Source organism: Pan troglodytes, chromosome 19 (genome assembly GCF_028858775.2).
Source record: "Pan troglodytes isolate AG18354 chromosome 19, NHGRI_mPanTro3-v2.0_pri, whole genome shotgun sequence".
NCBI lineage: Eukaryota > Metazoa > Chordata > Mammalia > Primates > Hominidae > Pan > Pan troglodytes.
Genome location: NC_072417.2, coordinates 27,746,594 through 27,764,075, shown reverse-complemented (window position 1 = coordinate 27,764,075; position 17,482 = coordinate 27,746,594). Strand labels below are relative to the sequence as shown.

At 59.1% G+C, this 17,482-nt stretch overlaps 1 protein-coding gene and 1 long non-coding RNA gene across 7 annotated transcripts in view; one reads left to right on the top strand and one right to left on the bottom strand.

Annotated features, from left to right (window-relative positions):
• RARA (retinoic acid receptor alpha) overlaps positions 1 to 15,880 on the top strand; it is a 48,613-nt gene extending 32,733 nt beyond the window's left edge. For 5 of the 6 annotated variants that reach the window (XM_016931848.4, XM_063799610.1, XM_016931847.3 and 2 more), the window contains 7 exons: positions 6,515 to 6,663; positions 7,983 to 8,124; positions 10,112 to 10,272; positions 10,553 to 10,729; positions 12,529 to 12,733; positions 13,490 to 13,648; positions 14,237 to 15,880. In XM_016931848.4, the coding sequence (XP_016787337.1) occupies positions 6,515 to 6,663; positions 7,983 to 8,124; positions 10,112 to 10,272; positions 10,553 to 10,729; positions 12,529 to 12,733; positions 13,490 to 13,648; positions 14,237 to 14,454 (1,211 nt within the window). In that variant the 3' untranslated portion in view covers positions 14,455 to 15,880. Of the gene's footprint in view, positions 1 to 302; positions 1,045 to 6,514; positions 6,664 to 7,982; positions 8,125 to 10,111; positions 10,273 to 10,552; positions 10,730 to 12,528; positions 12,734 to 13,489; positions 13,649 to 14,236 lie in introns of those variants that run through there. The other variant, XM_016931851.4, reaches the window with a different exon arrangement.
• LOC134808948 (uncharacterized) lies at positions 6,255 to 7,984 on the bottom strand. Its single transcript, XR_010153228.1, has 2 exons — positions 7,168 to 7,984; positions 6,255 to 6,426 (listed from the first exon to the last, which is right to left on the bottom strand). It is a non-coding gene; the product is annotated as an uncharacterized LOC134808948 (long non-coding RNA).
• Positions 15,881 to 17,482: the final 1,602 nt, after the last annotated feature.

Here is a 17,482-nt window from a genome sequence, read left to right as displayed (position 1 = left end):
GGAACTGGTACAAGGGAGGACGCCCGCCCCTCTTCCGTCCTTGTCCCCTCGCAGCCCCCTCCTCTCCCTGTACTCGGCGTCCCTCTGTACTCTGTGTACTCCTCATCTGGAGCCTTTCCCCCTTCCTGCTCCTCTCCTCTCCTCCCCCTTCCCAGGCTGCCCCCACTTGCCTGTCCACATGCCGCCTCTCCCTCTCGGTTCCCTGCGTTTCTCCCGCTGCAGCCGGACGCGCCGGGAATGGGTTAAGCCAGGGGCGGTGCCTGGACGGGGCGGGGCGGTGGAAAGGGGGTGGTGCCCGGAGGGGAGGGGGCGCGCAGAGCTGGGGTGGGGGGGGCCGTGGCGCGCACCACCAGAGACCGAGCGAGTCGCCGGCTGCCTCTGGCCTGGCGGTGGCGGAACCGCGCGGGATCCCCACCCCCACCCGGAATCCTCGCCACGGAGAATCCCTGGAGAAGCCCCGGATCCCCGGCTGGGAGGAGGAAGTGCTCGTTGACCCCCAGCCCCGCGCTGATCCCGCCCCCGGCCTGCGGACTTGGGGAGCCGCTGTACTCTGCCTCGGACGCCGCGAGACTCTAGACGGGAGTCCCCTCGAGGTGAAGCCGCTGAGTTCCCGGGCCCCGCCAGGCTTCCCTGGGAGAGCCGACGGACCCCCCGCTCCCAGCACACACAACTTCCCTGCTTTTCACCGGGACTGGCGGAGCGGCCGGCGGACTTAGACGCGGGGACTTCAGGGCAGGGGGCGCCCCCTGCCCGGGTCACCAGTCGGGGCGAGGGGACGTCTCCTCGCCCCCAGCTGCTCTGCTCGGATGGCGCCGCCGGCTGAGTGACGGGGGCGGCGCGCAGGACTTCCCAGCTCGGACCTCTTGCCTTCGAGGGGAAAGATGTACGAGAGTGTAGAAGTGGGGGGTCCCACCCCTAACCCCTTCCTAGTGGTGGATTTTTATAACCAGAACCGGGCCTGTTTGCTCCCAGAGAAGGGGCTCCCCGCCCCGGGTCCGTACTCCACCCCGCTCCGGACTCCGCTTTGGAATGGTTCAAACCACTGTACGTACCGGCCTCTCAGTCTGCTGTTGTAGGGGGTGGGAGTGGGCTGTAGGGCTTCCACTACTACTCGGGGGTGAGAGTCCCGGGGTGTAGTGGAGGTCCTGTCTCTACCTTTCACTTAACCCGTGTTGCCCTTGCTGGACAATTGAACCCTCCCGGCCGCACCCTCCCCCCAGTAACCCTGAGTGCAATTTGTGTTAGATTAGGGCTGAGGAACTTTGAGGGTTCCTTCTTTCAAGATACATTCCTTCATCTCTTGTTTCACTTCTTCCAGGAGAAATGAAGCCCAAGCCCCTTGCCCCCAGTTTATATCTTCTTGCCTGGAATCCAACAGCTTCACAGCAGGCTGGAGGGTGGGGTAAAGGTCCTGTCTGTGTGGGTTTGTCTGCTCCCGGGGGAAGACCCCCCCCGCCAGATCCCACTTGCCAAAGCCCGAGGGAGAGCCCCTTCCTGTGCGACAGCTGCTGCCCCCAGCCCTTGCTCTTGCGTCATTAGAGTGGGTGTCAGGGGAGCACTCAGTGTCTTTGGTATTGACAGTGGGGTGTGGCATAAAGGGGCAACTTCATCAGACACCCATCTGCCATCCTAACCTTCCATCTTGGCAAGGGGCACTGGGTCCTTATGGGGTTGTTGTCCTGGCCCCAGACACTTGGCTGTCATCTTTGAGGCTTTCATCCCCAGGAGTGGAGGGGAGAAGCTGCTCTGGTGAGAAGAATCCCTCTCCCCCTAATCCTAATCCGGTTTGTTCTCTGGGGAATGAGTTTGTTTTTGTGGGTCTGGGGCTGCTCTGGAAATGAGGACTGCATCCCTTCCCAGCTCCGCCACCGAGTCCTTTTGTTACCCTGACTTCACCTGGGGATAGGGCCAGGTCCTGGGCTGTGCCTTCCTAAGAGGGGCACTGATGAGAATCCTAGCATCCTGGCAGCCTGGTCACTTTCTCTCCTTGTTGCCCCCTGCCTGGGTGCAAGCTCCTCTGGGAGGAAGGGCTCTGTGCACACTCAGGAGCTCGGAGCACCAGGGTGTACACCTGGGCATTTTCCTGCGCAGCTGTGAGGCAGTGTACACTGAGTGGGCGGGAGCAGGCGCAAGGGGGTTATTGTTAGATGGCTCAGGTTTCTTCCCCTCCTGGGCTTTGGGCTCTTTGCTGGAGGGGAAGCTCTTCCGTGGAGGATCTCCCACCTTCCTGGACCTGCTGCCTCCCTCCTGCCTGCCAGGGAGGAGGGGTGGAGTGGGTCTCGGGGGGCCCTGGCAGATTGGAGAAGGTTGAAGGGCAAAGGACTTACCCCACCCCTCTTGCTGGGAGAAGAGAGACCTGAGATGGACAGACAGCCCACCTCTGCCCTCCCAGAGCCACTTCTATCCCAGCTTTCCCTATTGTCCCGCCCCCGACCATTTCTTCTAGGGCCGAATCTGCTGTGTGGCTGTAGACACAAGAGGGAAGGTATCACCGTTGACTTTGGAAGAAGAGAGAGTGAGAGGATGACTCTAGGACCCTTTTTCTCATTCTCCCAGTGCTGGAGCAAGACCCCCCTCCCCTAGGGGGATAGTTGGAGCAGGGCTGCCAGAGTCACCCCTTCCACTGCCTTGGCCACCTTCTCCAGAGGGCTGGAGAGAAGCTGGGATCTGAGACCTTGGTCTCCAGCCCCTGTCTCTTCTTAGCCCATGGGGACAGCTCAGCTCTTCCTGGCCCAGAACTGGAGAGGGAGGAGGATCACAGAGAGTAGGACAGGCAGTGTATTGGTGAGCCCTTCCCCTAAACCACTGGACATGGGGAAGTGGAGACCTGTCCCCACACCCATTCTGGGGTGGGGTAGTAGACCTAGAGGCCTGGGTTTCCAGTTCCCGTAGTCTGAGCGTGGGTGTGCATATAAGTGAGTGAGGTGTCAGTGGACTCGGGTCCTGAGGCTGTGAGGTTGGGAGTGATGGGGGTCTGGGGGCTTGCCTTGAGGCACAGGAAGGACCCGGAGTCTGAGGGTGGCAACTAGACTCAGTCTAGAATATGTGGGGCCAATGCCACCACCTTGGAAGGGTCCCCTTGGGTGTGTGGAAGTCCGCTGGTGACTGGAGCTGCCTCCAGCCCCCTCTTGGGGAATTCTCCACTCTCCCCTTTACTGCCACTGAAGGTGGGAAGAGCAGGTTGGCTGTGGGAGGAGGTGGCCTGGGTTCTGCAGGGCCCTAGGGACATTGCCTCCCTCCCCAGAGCCCTCATTTCGGTGCATTAGAGGACAAGGGGGGTGCACAGGATGTGGCTCCCCATCTGTCTCCCACCAATCTCCGCCACTCACACCTCCGCCCGCTCCCAGACGTCCAAGAATGTGAAGCACGTGGATGCCCGTAGTTGGGGGAGGGGGAGATGCTTATCAGGCGGCCGCTGGGCTAGGGGCCTTCTTCCGCTGCCGCGGTACACCCAGAGCTACCCCCGCCTCCCCCCTGGAGGAGGAAGGACGGTACAGAGGGCCCTACGCCCCCTCCCCAACCGTCCCCAGGGGCTGCGAGGGGAGCTGCGGAGGAGCGGGCGCCAGCTGGATTGGGAGGGGAGCCGCTGGCCGGGGGCCCGGCTGATTTCCTGCTGATCTCCTCCAGGAAACCGGCCCCTTGTGCGAGCCTGCGAACGGCTCGGGGGCGTGGGGAATCCGGAGTGGAGCGCTCTGCGCCGCCCGCCCTGCCAGGATGGGGAGCGAGGGAGGGGCACCCTGGCAGCGTCGGCGGGAGGGGACGCCTGGCTTCCTGGGTCAGTTCCAGTCCTCTGTTGGGCGCTGGAACTTTGAGCTGAGAAGGTGTGGTCCTTCTCTAGCCCGAGTCCTTCTGCAGGAAGAGGAGAGATTGGTGGGCTGGGCCTCTGGGGAGGGAGGTTAGCAGGGATGGGCCAGGCCCGGGCAGTCCCTCCCCCGTTGGTGTCCCTCCCCCCTCCACCTGTGTGTGCAGGGAGTTATGGCCGTGTCCTAACTCTTGCAGAGGCTGTGAGGATTCCGGAGTTCCCCACACCTCCGCCTTGGTCCTTGTACCTCACCTCCTTGGACTGCTGGCTGGAGGCCTGGGGAGGTGGGGCATCGAGCTCTGGGTTCAAAGGGCAGAGCAGGGAAACCTCAGAGCTGGGTTACCTGGGTGACAGGTGGGGATGTGCTGGAGGTAGGGGGCAGGCTATGTTACAGCCTCCAAGGCAGTCAAGCTGCCGTTGGGTGGGCTAAAAGAAGGCCTTGCCCAGCCTAAACTGTAGTCCTCGCCTCTGGTCATCTCTCCCATTCTGCCAAAAAATAATTTTAAAAAGCACATTCTCTCAGTTCCGTAAACACCCTCTGTTGGACTTTGCTTTAGCTCCATGTTTTTATGGCTTTTTGCCCTCTAGTCTGTCCCAGGCCTTAGAGCTGTTTACCTCTCATCCTGGTATCCCCCATGACTCCCCATACCCTAGCTCCCCTCGTGACATCCCGCTCTGTACCCCCAAACCTCCCTCAGTCCTTTCTCCCTCTCCAGTCTGGTTCATTTTAGAAGTGGGGCCTTGGGAGAGGCGGGGCCCAGGGCAAACGGTGGATTAGGAGGGGTGGGGAGGTCAGTGCCTTCTTCCTCTGCTTGTCGGAATGCTGACCAAGATTCTAGGCCATGGTCCCCCCAACCCTCCACATACCCCCTTGCCCTTGATCTCCCCTCCCCCCACCAGTCTGGATTGTCTATTGTTACTGCTTTTACGTCTTGGAAAAAGTTAGCACAACAAAGGGCTGCTTTGTGGCTCACCCCCTCTGCCTCCTGGCCTCACCCAGGCCCCCCAACCCCGCCCCCCCAGCAGCTGTTCTCAGGCCTCTCAGCCTGTCTGATTTGCTTGTCTGGCCTGGGGAGAATGAGGTGGGAGAAAACCAGGCCAGGGCAGTTGGTGTTGGAGTGAAGAGCAGACGGCGGGGGGAGGTCAGGAGAGAATCTGCTGGGCTGGGGATGGTGTGGGCATCAACTGTCCCATTGCTGCAGGCTGGTCTCGGGGCAGGGAAGGGGATGGGGGGCCATAGCAGTGCTGGTCAGCCAGGCTGGCCCGGGAAGTGGTGCCCAGGCACTACTAAGAGCCAGGAAAGCCCTGCCAAGGTTGTTGGCCTAGTTCCCTGTCATCAGCCGCCTAGCAGCCCCCACTGTGTCTGCAGGTAAGGGGGGAGGGTGGTAGCACATAGTCAGCCCCTGGTGTTCCCATGCTTCCTTCCTCTGTGCCCCAATTTTAGGGCCATGTGATTTGGGGCTATGTGACTCATGCTGTAAGGTGCTTGGGCCAGGAGCTGTGGGCACCTTTAAATGCCAGCCAGTCTCATGTGCCGGAGTTTGGGGTAGGGCTAGGTAGGATTGTGGAATATGGGAGGAGGCAGGGATCTGTCTACCTAGGGAGGCATCCTCATCCATCCTTGGCCCTGGACAAGAGAACTTGAACGTTGGTAGGGGCCTCAGGACGATGCTGGGTGGCCCCTTGGGAATCTGGGATTGTCCTGGTCATAGTTCTTATCTTGCACCCAACTTGCAACCGAGCTAAGGCTTGCAACCAAGCCTTAGCTGCCCAGGCTTTGGACATGGATAACCCCTACCCAACCCAGCCCTGTTCTGCCTACAGTGATGGGCATGGAGCCAGACACTGGGGAGGATTTGGCCAGTGATGGCTGCCCCTGCTGTCTGGGTCACCCCTCCTGGCTGCCCTCTTGGAGCTGAATAACAGAAGGGGAGGGGTTAGTAACCCAGACATAGTATTGAGGCCAGACAGACAGAGCATTGATGGGAACAGACCCCCTTTGTCATGCCATCTCTCCCCAGATGGGGGGTACCCAGAATAATGGGCTTTTGGGGCCCTGGGGACTCTTCTCCCTGTATTCAGGGTGTCTCCCCCTATCTCAGGGAGACACCTCCTACTGTGCCCAGCATTTGTGACTCTTCTTTGCACCCCCTGCCTTGGGTCCCTGGCCCTGGGATTGTTTGGGTGGAGGAGGGGCTGTGGCTGCTGGCAGAATGGGGTGGAGGGGGGAGCGGAAGCAGAGGGGGTGGGGGAGTGGCCGGCTTTGAATATCCTGTTGACCCCAGTTTCCTCTGCCCCCAGCTTATGTCCTCTTCCCTCCCTCCTCTTCAAGCGTTAACTCCTTCCTAACTCGGGGGGAGAACGGGGCCAGGCCGCCCAGGGGCAAGAGCTTTAGAATCAGGATGACCCCCACCCCTACTCCCCAAGCACAGTCACGGAACACATACAAATGTGATGGTTTATCATTGTATCTTTGTGGTTTTGAAGGTGGGGGTCCTAGGAGTCCAGAGGAGTGATGGGGCGCTGGAGGCTTCATTGGCAGCCTCCTTCCCCGAGTCTGGCTGGGGAGTCCCAGTTTTCTTAAGACTTGAATCCTGCCAGCAGTGGTGAGGCTGGGAGAGGCTCTTAGGAGGGACGGTGAGGCAGGGTGGAGCTTGGTACTAAGGATGGCGACCTAGGTCTCTAACTGCCCCTCCCCTCTTCTCTCTCTAGCCATTGAGACCCAGAGCAGCAGTTCTGAAGAGATAGTGCCCAGCCCTCCCTCGCCACCCCCTCTACCCCGCATCTACAAGCCTTGCTTTGTCTGTCAGGACAAGTCCTCAGGCTACCACTATGGGGTCAGCGCCTGTGAGGGCTGCAAGGTGAGTTGAAGGGGTCATTGGGAAGGACAGCTTGATGAGGTCAATGGGATGTCCCCACTTCTGTGTCCTGGGAGTGTGCAGTTGGGGGGTGTCCCTGAAGTTGCTGTTCTTCTTTCTCTGTGGAAGTTGGCAGCAAGCAGGGACACCTACCACAGTTTCCCCACAGGTCCTCCCCCATAAATGTGCAGGGCTCCCTCAAACCAGAGGTCCCCTCCTGCCTCAGCTCCTTTCCCTGTCTCTATCCTCCAGCTGGCAGGGCGTACGCCTGCTCTGCCACCGCTGCCCAGGTTGCCATGGTGAGCTGGCTGCCGACTGGCTCTTGGCTGGGGACCCAGGAGGCCTCCCCCGGCGGCCCTGCCTGAACCTCACCATGGCAGCCTGGCAGGAGGCAGTTAGGAGCAGGCACCCTGCCTTAGCTTCCCCTTCAGGTGCCCGGGCTGTGGGCTCCCCAGTGTCTGGCTGGATTTCCCCACCCTCACGTTAGGTGCCAGGGTGCAGGTATACCTGGTCCTTAGCAGCCCTGCGCCCGGCTTCTCCTCCTTTCCCTGGGGCCTGAGCCTCTGTGTGCGTTTCTTCCTCCAGAGATTGGGGCTCAGAATCTTCACAGCTTTGGGCCTTGCAGCTCTGGGCTGCTCTTCAGCCTGGAGTAGCTATCCCCAGATGTGGGACGGAGGTCAAGGGCAAAGCACAAGGCCTCAGGCTGTGTGTCTGCCTGTCCTGTCTGGTTGTTCCTGGTCTGTTCTTCCTCTGTCCACCTGTCCGTCTGGTCAGCCTGTATGTGGAGCCCCTGGCCAGCCTGGGTCTGTGTCTGTGATGGGTCGGTGCACACCTGTCTTGGTGAACTCACATCTTTCTGCCTTGCTCCTGAGTGCATGTGTGTGTTTGCCTCCATTTCTCTGGCCAGCCCGTGTATCTGCCTCCTGGCCTCTTCGGGCTTGTCTTCTTTTCCTGTGTTCTGAGTTCAGGGGTATGGGTTCCAGATCCCTGGCTGTTGCCCCGTTAGCCCCATGTCTTCCTATTTCTGACTCACCAGCAGCCCTGAGGTCTTTTCCCTGGAAGGGAGGAGTCAGGTGTGTGCTGTGGGTTGGGGGAAGACTCCTGCCCATCCTGCAGCGTTGAGGCAGGTACTGGGATTCTCCTGAGGAGGATCCTTTTAGGTGAATCATTCTCCCCAGCTTTTCTGGCCTGCTCAGGTAGGCGATGGGCAAACGCTTGGGGGCAGCAGCTGGCCTGGCCCTCCTCCCCTAGACTGAGACCGTAGCCAGGCACTGCTCCCACTGTGGGTGTGGACAACCTGACTCCCTCCCCTCCATACCCAGGGCTTCTTCCGCCGCAGCATCCAGAAGAACATGGTGTACACGTGTCACCGGGACAAGAACTGTATCATCAACAAGGTGACTCGGAACCGCTGCCAGTACTGCCGACTGCAGAAGTGCTTCGAAGTGGGCATGTCCAAGGAGTGTGAGTGCCATAGGGCAGGGGCCGAGTCCCGCCTGAGTTGGGGTCTCAGATGCTCCTAAAGACCAAGGGAGCAGGGCTCTGTGGATGTTTGTGCACATGCATGAACACGCATGCCGTGGTGTGCGGGCTCACGGTTGAGGATGGTTTGTGTGTAGCTGCAAGGACCTGTTTGCGAGTCTGGCTGGCTGTGTGTCCACGGGCAGGTCTGTGCTCCGGGACCGTGTATGTGTAACCGTTCCTGTTTCTGCACGTCTGGCTGTGTGTGCTTGTGTATGTGTGCGTGTGTGCATGCTCCAGGATGGCTTTCTTCCAGGCCGTGCTTGGCTTTGGGGTGGGGCTCAGAGGCATAGGCAGTCCCTTCTGATTGTGAGTCTTAGGGGAGGGGCTTGAATTCTGAGGGGTGCTTGGCTGGACTTATGTGTGTATGGGGGGGTGGAAGGGCTGGCACAAGGATCCAAAAGCCATTGTCTAGTTAAGCCTGGGATTCAGAGTTGGAAGAAAGAATTGGGACTTCACGGATCCCAGAGGAAATGGGGTTTCCACTTTGGGCTCAGCTGAGGCCTGATGGAGGGAGGGAGGGAAAGGCTGGACAGGGAGACCCTCTTGTGTTGAATCATGGGTGTTGCCGTGGTGACCGGTGATTGATGATGTCAGAGATAAATGACGCTGACAGACGCCTCCTTGTCTGCGTGGCCGTTGCCATGGAGCCTGAGCCTTGGGGGATGGGATGGGGGAGGGGGCTGCAGGACCCCCTAGCCCTTTGTGGGGAGGGCAGTGGGGAGGGGGCACGGGTGAGATGGTTCTGACTGTTGGACGAAGAGCCCCAGACAGGAATGGAGGGGACTGGAGTGTCCTGCCACAGGAGGCTGGGGATGCCTTGTCCTGAGCCCAGGAAGTGGTGGGTCCTGCTGCAAGAGTGGGTGACAACTCAAGACCCACAAGCCTGGAACCCTTCGCTTAAGGGCTGTCACCTCCTCCTCTCTGTTTGTGCCACCTTCTGCTCTTTTCATGGCAGAAGGACCAGGGAGGGGACCCCTTCTCCCTCCCACTGCCAACTCCCCTTCTCCCTCCCACCGCCAACTCCCCCTCTCCCGGCTGCTCTGTGCCCCGGAGCTGAGCAGCTGCCATTTCAATAGAATTAAAGCTTCCGAATGATAAACGTCTTGTCACAGCTGCAATTTTCTCTTCCCAAATTATCCCCCCACTCTCTCTCTCCCTCTCCCTTCTCTCCCCTGCACTTTATTGAATTTGCAGAATCGACATGAGTGATCTCCAAATTATGCCAGCTACCCCCACCTCGCTACCCCCTCCCTGAGCCCCTCCCCCACCCTCCCTTCCTCCCGCGTCAGCAGCCACCACCACCAGCCCTGTGAATGATTGTGTGTCTGGATAATCGGCTGGTAACGACCCCATCGCTTCTTTAAAGCCGAGTGGTGTGTGCGGCTCAGCGCCCCTGGTGATTTGTCAGCTCCCCAGCTAATGGGCCAAGAGATTCTCCCCGCCAGGCCCCCCACTCTCAGGCTGGGGAGCCCTACTCCCCACTTGCCCCAGGAGCTGCTCAGAGCCAGTCCCAAGGGACCCCCAGGGAGACTGCAGCTGGGAGGGCTGGGTGAGTGGAGGCGGGAGAAGGACCTTCCTGGGGAAAGAGGAGGCAGAGCACCTAGGAGGGCACCGTAGCCTGGAGTGTGAGCTGGAGTAGACGCGTGGGGGACAGCATGCGGCTGGCTACGGGGTTGGGGGGGGGTGTGTGTGCAGGGCCACAGCTGTGCTCATGGGGCTTCTGGGGCAGAACTTGATGTGTGGGTTGGGTGGGCATGGAGGGCTGGAGTGCGTGGCAATGCCTTGCCTGCCCGTGAACGCATGCTGTGTGCGCGTGCTTACAAGCCTGGGTGACCTCCTCAGCAGCTGGCAGCTCTCTGTCAGGCTGGGGGTGGACGAGGCCCTGAGCAGCCTGCAGCTGCCCTCTAACCCCCTCTGCCCTCCACAGCTGTGAGAAACGACCGAAACAAGAAGAAGAAGGAGGTGCCCAAGCCCGAGTGCTCTGAGAGCTACACGCTGACGCCGGAGGTGGGGGAGCTCATTGAGAAGGTGCGCAAAGCGCACCAGGAAACCTTCCCTGCCCTCTGCCAGCTGGGCAAATACACTACGGTATGGCTTTCCCCCGGCCTGCAGGGCGGGATTTGCCCAGGGCCACAGGGCCAGGACGGGCCCCTCTCAGGCACCCCTTCTTGTGCCAGGCATTTCCTCCTCCCCGCTGGCTGGATCTCTGCGTCCTTCCCTTCCCCTCTCTTCTCCCTCCTCCTGCTGCCTCTTCCCAAGGAGCTCCCAGGAAGTAAAGGCTGGGTAGAGGGCAGGCCTGTGGGGGCTGGAGCCAGGCCGAGAAGGGGTGCCATGGAGAAGAAGGCCCTCACTCTCCCTCCTCCCCCAGAACAACAGCTCAGAACAACGTGTCTCTCTGGACATTGACCTCTGGGACAAGTTCAGTGAACTCTCCACCAAGTGCATCATTAAGACTGTGGAGTTCGCCAAGCAGCTGCCCGGCTTCACCACCCTCACCATCGCTGACCAGATCACCCTCCTCAAGGCTGCCTGCCTGGACATCCTGGTGAGGGTCTACACCCTGGCCCCCAGGCACTGCCCCTGTGTCCTGGGTAGATGTCCTTCCAGCCAGACAGCCACCCTCCTAAATGTCTGTCTGCAATCAACCTGTCCAAATGCCCACCGCCCAAATGTCTGCCCTTCCTCTCCCCATATGTCCACCTGTCCACTCGTCTCCCTGTCCATTCAGCCACCTAGCAGCCAGATGTGCAGGAGCTCACCTGTTCACCCATACACATATCCAGCCACCCAGCCATCCATCCATTTAGCCAGTAATAAAGAGTCACGTAGGAGCCAGGTGCAGTGGCTCATACCTGTAATCCCAGCACTTTGGGAGGCCGAGCGAGGCAGGAGGATCACTTGAGGCTGGAAGTTCAAGACCACCCTGGGCAACATAGTGAGACCTTATTTCTGCAAAAAACTAAAAAGATTCACCTAGGATCCTCTGGCCAGTGTTCGAGCTGGGTGTCAGGAACCCAGCGGTGAATGCACCACCATCCCCTCTCTTGAAAACCTTCCATGTGAGGCAAGAGATAAGTCAACAGAGGTTGCAAAACTGTGATCAATGCTTCCTGGAGATTGGGGGAGGGCTTGTGACTGCTTGAGCCTGAAGGATGATGTCTCAGAGGAGGTGACATCTAGGGGTTTGTAGAGGGGGAGGTGAGAGGGTAGCCCTAACTCAGGAGCAGGAAGTGAAAGACTTGCTGCTGTGAGGCCATGCTGAGCTCAGGGGACTGCCGGGCACTCGGTGAGGTGAGGTGAGCCCGAGGGTAGACTGGGCTGGAGGCTGGATGCAGGGGGTGGGGACAGGAAGAGGTGGTGGGAACTGCCAAAGTGTAGGCTGGAGGGAGCACTCTCCTTCCTGCTGTCCCTGACAAGGGCTCGGTCCACCTGTTCCCTCTTGGTCACCTCCAGGGTGGGGAACCTGGGATTTGACGAGGCTGTCATTTCTTTTTATGTTTTTCTTTTTTGAGATGGAGTTTCACTCTTGTCACCCAGGCTGGAGTGCAGTAGTATGATCTTGGCTCACTGCATCCTGCAACTGCTGCCTCCCGGGTTCAAGAGATTCTCCTGCCTCAGCCTCCTGAGTAGCTGGGATTACAGGCACCCGCCACCACACTCGGCTAATTTTTGTATTTTTGTAGAGACGGGGTTTCACCATGTTGGCCAGGCCGGTCTCAAACTCCTGACCTCAGGTGATCCTCCCGCGTGAGCCGGCAGACTGTCATTTCTCCATGGGCACCTCTGAATGTTGAGGCGGGTGATGGGTGGGAGGTTTAGATTGTGCTGCCTGCAGGGGCTCCCATCCCCATGCCGTGGATGCAGGAGGTGCGGTCTGGGTTCCTGCAACCACATTCAAGCCAATACACATTTACTGAGCGCTTGTTGTGTACCTCATCCTGGGAGCTGTAGGCAGCAGCCCAGTGTTCCTTAGCTCCTAGAAATTCTAGGTCCCCTCTACATTCTCTGCATGCAGGCAGGATGACCTGGACCTGCACTATCCAGTACAGTAGCTGCTCACCACATGTGACTCTTTAAATTTAAATTAATTAAAATTAAACTCAATTCAGTTCCTCAGTTGCATTAGCCACATTTCAAGTACTCAGTAGACGCATGTGGCTGGTGGCTGAGGTATGGATGGTGCAGACGTAGAACCTTTCCATCATTGTAGAAAATTCTATCAGACAGCATTGCTCCGGCCACCTGCCAGGTGGTCCTCCGGGAGTGCTGGTGCGGAGTGCTGGTGCCGAGTGCTCAGAGTGGGTTCGGGTTCAGTCCCTGAACCCAAGCATCCTCTGCACCCAGATCCTGCGGATCTGCACGCGGTACACGCCCGAGCAGGACACCATGACCTTCTCGGACGGGCTGACCCTGAACCGGACCCAGATGCACAACGCTGGCTTCGGCCCCCTCACCGACCTGGTCTTTGCCTTCGCCAACCAGCTGCTGCCCCTGGAGATGGATGATGCGGAGACGGGGCTGCTCAGCGCCATCTGCCTCATCTGCGGAGGTGGGCAGGGGGCCTGGGTCTGGGGGCTGGGCTGGGACGGGGGTGCAGCCCTGGAGTCTCTTCCAGGGAGCTCTTTCAGGCCACCTCTGTTAGGTATCTCTAGAGGGCAGGGTCTGGTCTGCAACTACACAGCAAGGGGGCCATGTGGGGCCTGGACTCCTGTTCCCGATTTCTGGGCAACACCCCTTCTAGGGAGGTTAAGAGTGAGGGTTTGAGGGTCGGACCAACCAGGGTCACCTCCTGGCCGATGCATGACCCTGAGCAGGTTGCTGAACTTCTCTGGGCCTCCGTTTCTGTACAGTGGGGGCGGTAACGGTCTCTAGCTCATGAAGTTGATGGGAGGATTACGGTGGTAACAGATACTGTGCAGGTGCCCAGAGCGAGCTCCAGTGCTTGTTAGTTGCTATTTTATTGTTGTGATTTCTGCCATTTCATCTGGTTTCCAGAATAACAGGGGGGAGTGGGAGCCTGCCTGGGAACCCTCTCCCTGCTTGGGGATGGCACTGCCCATTTGGGGTCCCATCCCACGAACTGGGCTCAGGGAGGGTTTGGGGCACCCCCTCACCCTCAGCTCCCGTTGCTCCCTTTTAAGGGCCTCTGTACCCTGCAGCAGCAGAGACCCCATGCCCTGCCCTGTGTGGGGAGGCGCCTGCGAGCTGCCCTCCTCCATGGCCTGGGCAGGTACGCCCCCCGGTGGCCGAGGCTGGGGGTGCAGCTGTGTTCCCAGCTGCTCAGGGGGTGGTTCTGCTTCCTCAGACCGCCAGGACCTGGAGCAGCCGGACCGGGTGGACATGCTGCAGGAGCCGCTGCTGGAGGCGCTAAAGGTCTACGTGCGGAAGCGGAGGCCCAGCCGCCCCCACATGTTCCCCAAGATGCTAATGAAGATTACTGACCTGCGAAGCATCAGCGCCAAGGGTGAGGCTCACAGACCTGGAGGGGTGCCGGCCCCCGACACCTGGCCCAGGCCCCCACATCCAAGCCAGCACCCCATGTCTTTGTGCCAGGACAATACGACACCTGTCCCCATCTGTGTCTAGGCTGAGGTCCCCTAGTGACTCCACTTTGCCGAGGTGGCCTGCCTGTGTCACCTTTGTGTGGTAGTTCAGATCGTGGCTCTGGAACCAGACACGTGGGTGTGTGTCCTTGTGTGGGTCACTTAACAGCTCCTAGCTACAGTTTCCCTTCTGAGGGGCGGGGATAACATTCGTGTTTACAGAGGAGTCAGGATAATCCCTAGCACACAGCGTAGAGGAAGGAAGGGCTTGGCGTCAAGCCCAGGCCGGCAGTCTGGCCCTGGAGCCGGAGTTCGGGACCACTTTGCCCCATTGCCACCAGCCTCTGGACTTGGGGGCTTAAGAGAGCTGGCTCGTGTCAAAGAACTGAATCCCAAGAAAGATGCTAATATCAGCAGTATTGATCTTCCCACCTCGAGCCAGGCTCGCTGGGGCTGGGGGTGGGAGGGCTGGCCCAGCGTGCTGACCTCTGCCCCCTCCTTTCCTGCAGGGGCTGAGCGGGTGATCACGCTGAAGATGGAGATCCCGGGCTCCATGCCGCCTCTCATCCAGGAAATGTTGGAGAACTCAGAGGGCCTGGACACTCTGAGCGGACAGCCGGGGGGTGGGGGGCGGGACGGGGGTGGCCTGGCCCCCCCGCCAGGCAGCTGTAGCCCCAGCCTCAGCCCCAGCTCCAACAGAAGCAGCCCGGCCACCCACTCCCCGTGACCGCCCACGCCACATGGACACAGCCCTCGCCCTCCGCCCCGGCTTTTCTCTGCCTTTCTACCGACCATGTGACCCCGCACCAGCCCTGCCCCCACCTGTCCTCCCGGGCAGTACTGGGGACCTTCCCTGGGGGACGGGGAGGGAGGAGGCAGCGACTCCTTGGACAGAGGCCTGGGCCCTCAGTGGACTGCCTGCTCCCACAGCCTGGGCTGACGTCAGAGGCCGAGGCCGGGAACTGAGTGAGGCCCCTGGTCCTGGGTCTCAGAATGGGTCCTGGGGGCCTCGTGTTCATCAAGACACCCCTCTGCCCAGCTCACCACATCTTCATCACCAGCAAACGCCAGGACTTGGCTCCCCCATCCTCAGAACTCACAAGCCATTGCTCCCCAGCCGGGGAACCTCAACCTCCCCCCTGCCTCGGTTGGTGACAGAGGGGGTGGGACAGGGGCGGGGGGTTCCCCCTGTACATACCCTGCCATACCAACCCCAGGTATTAATTCTCGCTGGTTTTGTTTTTATTTTAATTTTTTTGTTTTGATTTTTTAAATAAGAATTTTCATTTTAAGCACATTTATACTGAAGGAATTTGTGCTGTGTATTGGGGGGAGCTGGATCCAGAGCTGGAGGGGGTGGGTCCGGGGGAGGGAGTGGCTCGGAAGGGGCCCCCACTCTCCTTTCATGTCCCTGTGCCCCCAGTTCTCCTCCTCAGCCTTTTCCTCCTCAGTTTTCTCTTTAAAACTGTGAAGTACTAACTTTCCAAGGCCTGCCTTCCCCTCCCTCCCACTGGAGAAGCCGCCAGCCCCTTTCTCCCTCTGCCTGACCACTGGGTGTGGACGGTGTGGGGCAGCCCTGAAAGGACAGGCTCCTGGCCTTGGCACTTGCCTGCACCCACCATGAGGCATGGAGCAGGGCAGAGCAAGGGCCCCGGGATGCAGAGTTTTCCCAGACCTGGCTCCTCGGCAGAGCTGCCTCCCGTCAGGGCCCACATCATCTAGGCTCCCCAGCCTCCACTGTGAAGGGGCTGGCCAGGGGCCCGAGCTGCCCCCACCCCCGGCCTCAGCCACCAGCACCCCCATAGGGCCCCCAGACACCACACACATGCGCGTGCGCGCGCGCGCACACACACACACACACACACACTGGACAGTAGATGGGCCGACACACACTTGGCCCGAGTTCCTCCATTTCCCTGGCCTGCCCCCCACCCCCAACCTGTCCCACCCCCGTGCCCCCTCCTTACCCCGCAGGACGGGCCTACAGGGGGGTCTCCCCTCACCCCTGCACCCCCAGCTGGGGGAGCTGGCTCTGCCCCGACCTCCTTCACCAGGGGTTGGGGCCCCTTCCCCTGGAGCCCGTGGGTGCACCTGTTACTGTTGGACTTTCCACTGAGATCTACTGGATAAAGAATAAAGTTCTATTTATTCTACACATGCCTCCAGCCTTGCTGCCTCCACCCCCTCCTCTTGGCGTCTGGTCTGGGGGCTTGGGATGGGTTTCGTCATGTGCTCTGGGCCTGTGATGGTCAGGAATGAGCACTGGGGCCAAGGGGCTGTCCAGGGCACCCTTCCAAGCTGCCTTCTGAGGCTTACCTTGTGCTGGGGTCTTTGGAGATGCTGAGAAGGAGAAAGTCCTGCCCCTTGGGAAGCCTTCAGTCTGGGGATCCACACTGCCCATGTCAAGGAGCCCCAGTCTGGGAGTGGGAGAGAAGAGGAGGAAAGCTGCCCCCACCTTCAGGGAACCCCCAGTCTGAGGGAGGAAGCCGGACCCACCCCTAGACATTTCTGGTCCTTGGGAAGCCTTCACCATCACAGCAGGAATGACAGATGGCACAGGAGCTGGGGTCAGGGACTCATAGAAACCTAACAAGAGGCCTGGCGCAGTGGCTCACGCCTGTAATTCCAGCACTTTGGGAGGTTGAGGTGGGCGGATCACTTGAGGTCAGGAGTTCAAAACCAGCCTGGCCAACATGGTGAAACCCCGTCTCTACTAAAAATACAAAAAAGTTAGCTGGGCGTGGTGGCGGGTGCCTGTAATCCCAGCTATTAGGGAGGCTGAGGCAAGAGAATTGCTTGAACCTGGGAGCTGGAGCTTGCAGTGAGCCGAGATCGTGCCATTGCACTCCAGCCTGGGCGACAGAGCAGGACTCCGTCTCAAATAAGAAAGAAAGAAAGAAAAAGAAAGAAGGAAGGAAGGAAAGAAAGGAGAAAGGAAAGGGAAAGGACGAAAGAGAAAGAAAGGGAAGGAAAGAAAGGACAGAAAGGAAAGAAAGAAAGAAAAGAAGAAAGAAGAAAGAAAGGAAAGAAAGAAAGAAGAAAGAAACTTAACAAGAACACAGGATTGGGATGGAAGCTGTGGGGGTCTAGCCGGGAGGGAGTAAGGCAAAGGGTTCCTTCTGCTAGAGGCTGCCTGCCATTTCTACGTTAACCACCAGGTGGCGGCAGCGCCTTGCTTGACTCACCGGCCGCCCTAGGCTGGAGGCAACCGTGGGGACCGAGGCGCTTTTCCTCCAGTAAATATTTTCTAACATCTTTACGAGTCTGAAATGAAATCTAACATACTGTACCTGTACACGTGATTTCACAGATCAATATGTTGTCACAACCGTATTATAAAGGATAAATTGAGGGGCAGTGCTTTGTGTTTCAATACATTAATGCTTGCCTCTCTTTTGAATGAATACATTTGGATTTAAAAGAAGAAGGTTGGAAGCCATTCTGTACAAGAAGCCCAGGAACATTAAAGAGCATGGGTGGATGTTGGAATAAAAATCGGCATGTTTGATCTACAATAAAACAATGCAAAAAAAGCCCAAACAAAACCCTTAATGGTTTTTTCTTTATCTTTTCTTTTCTTTTCTTTTTTGAGACAGTCTTGCTGTGTCACCCAGGCTGGAGGGCAGTGGCGAAATCTCGGCTCACTGCAAGCTCCGCCTCCCGGGTTCACGCCATTGCCATTCTCCTGCCTCAGCCTCCCCAGCAGCTGGGACTACTGGCACACGTCGCCACACCCGGCTCATTTTTGTATTTTT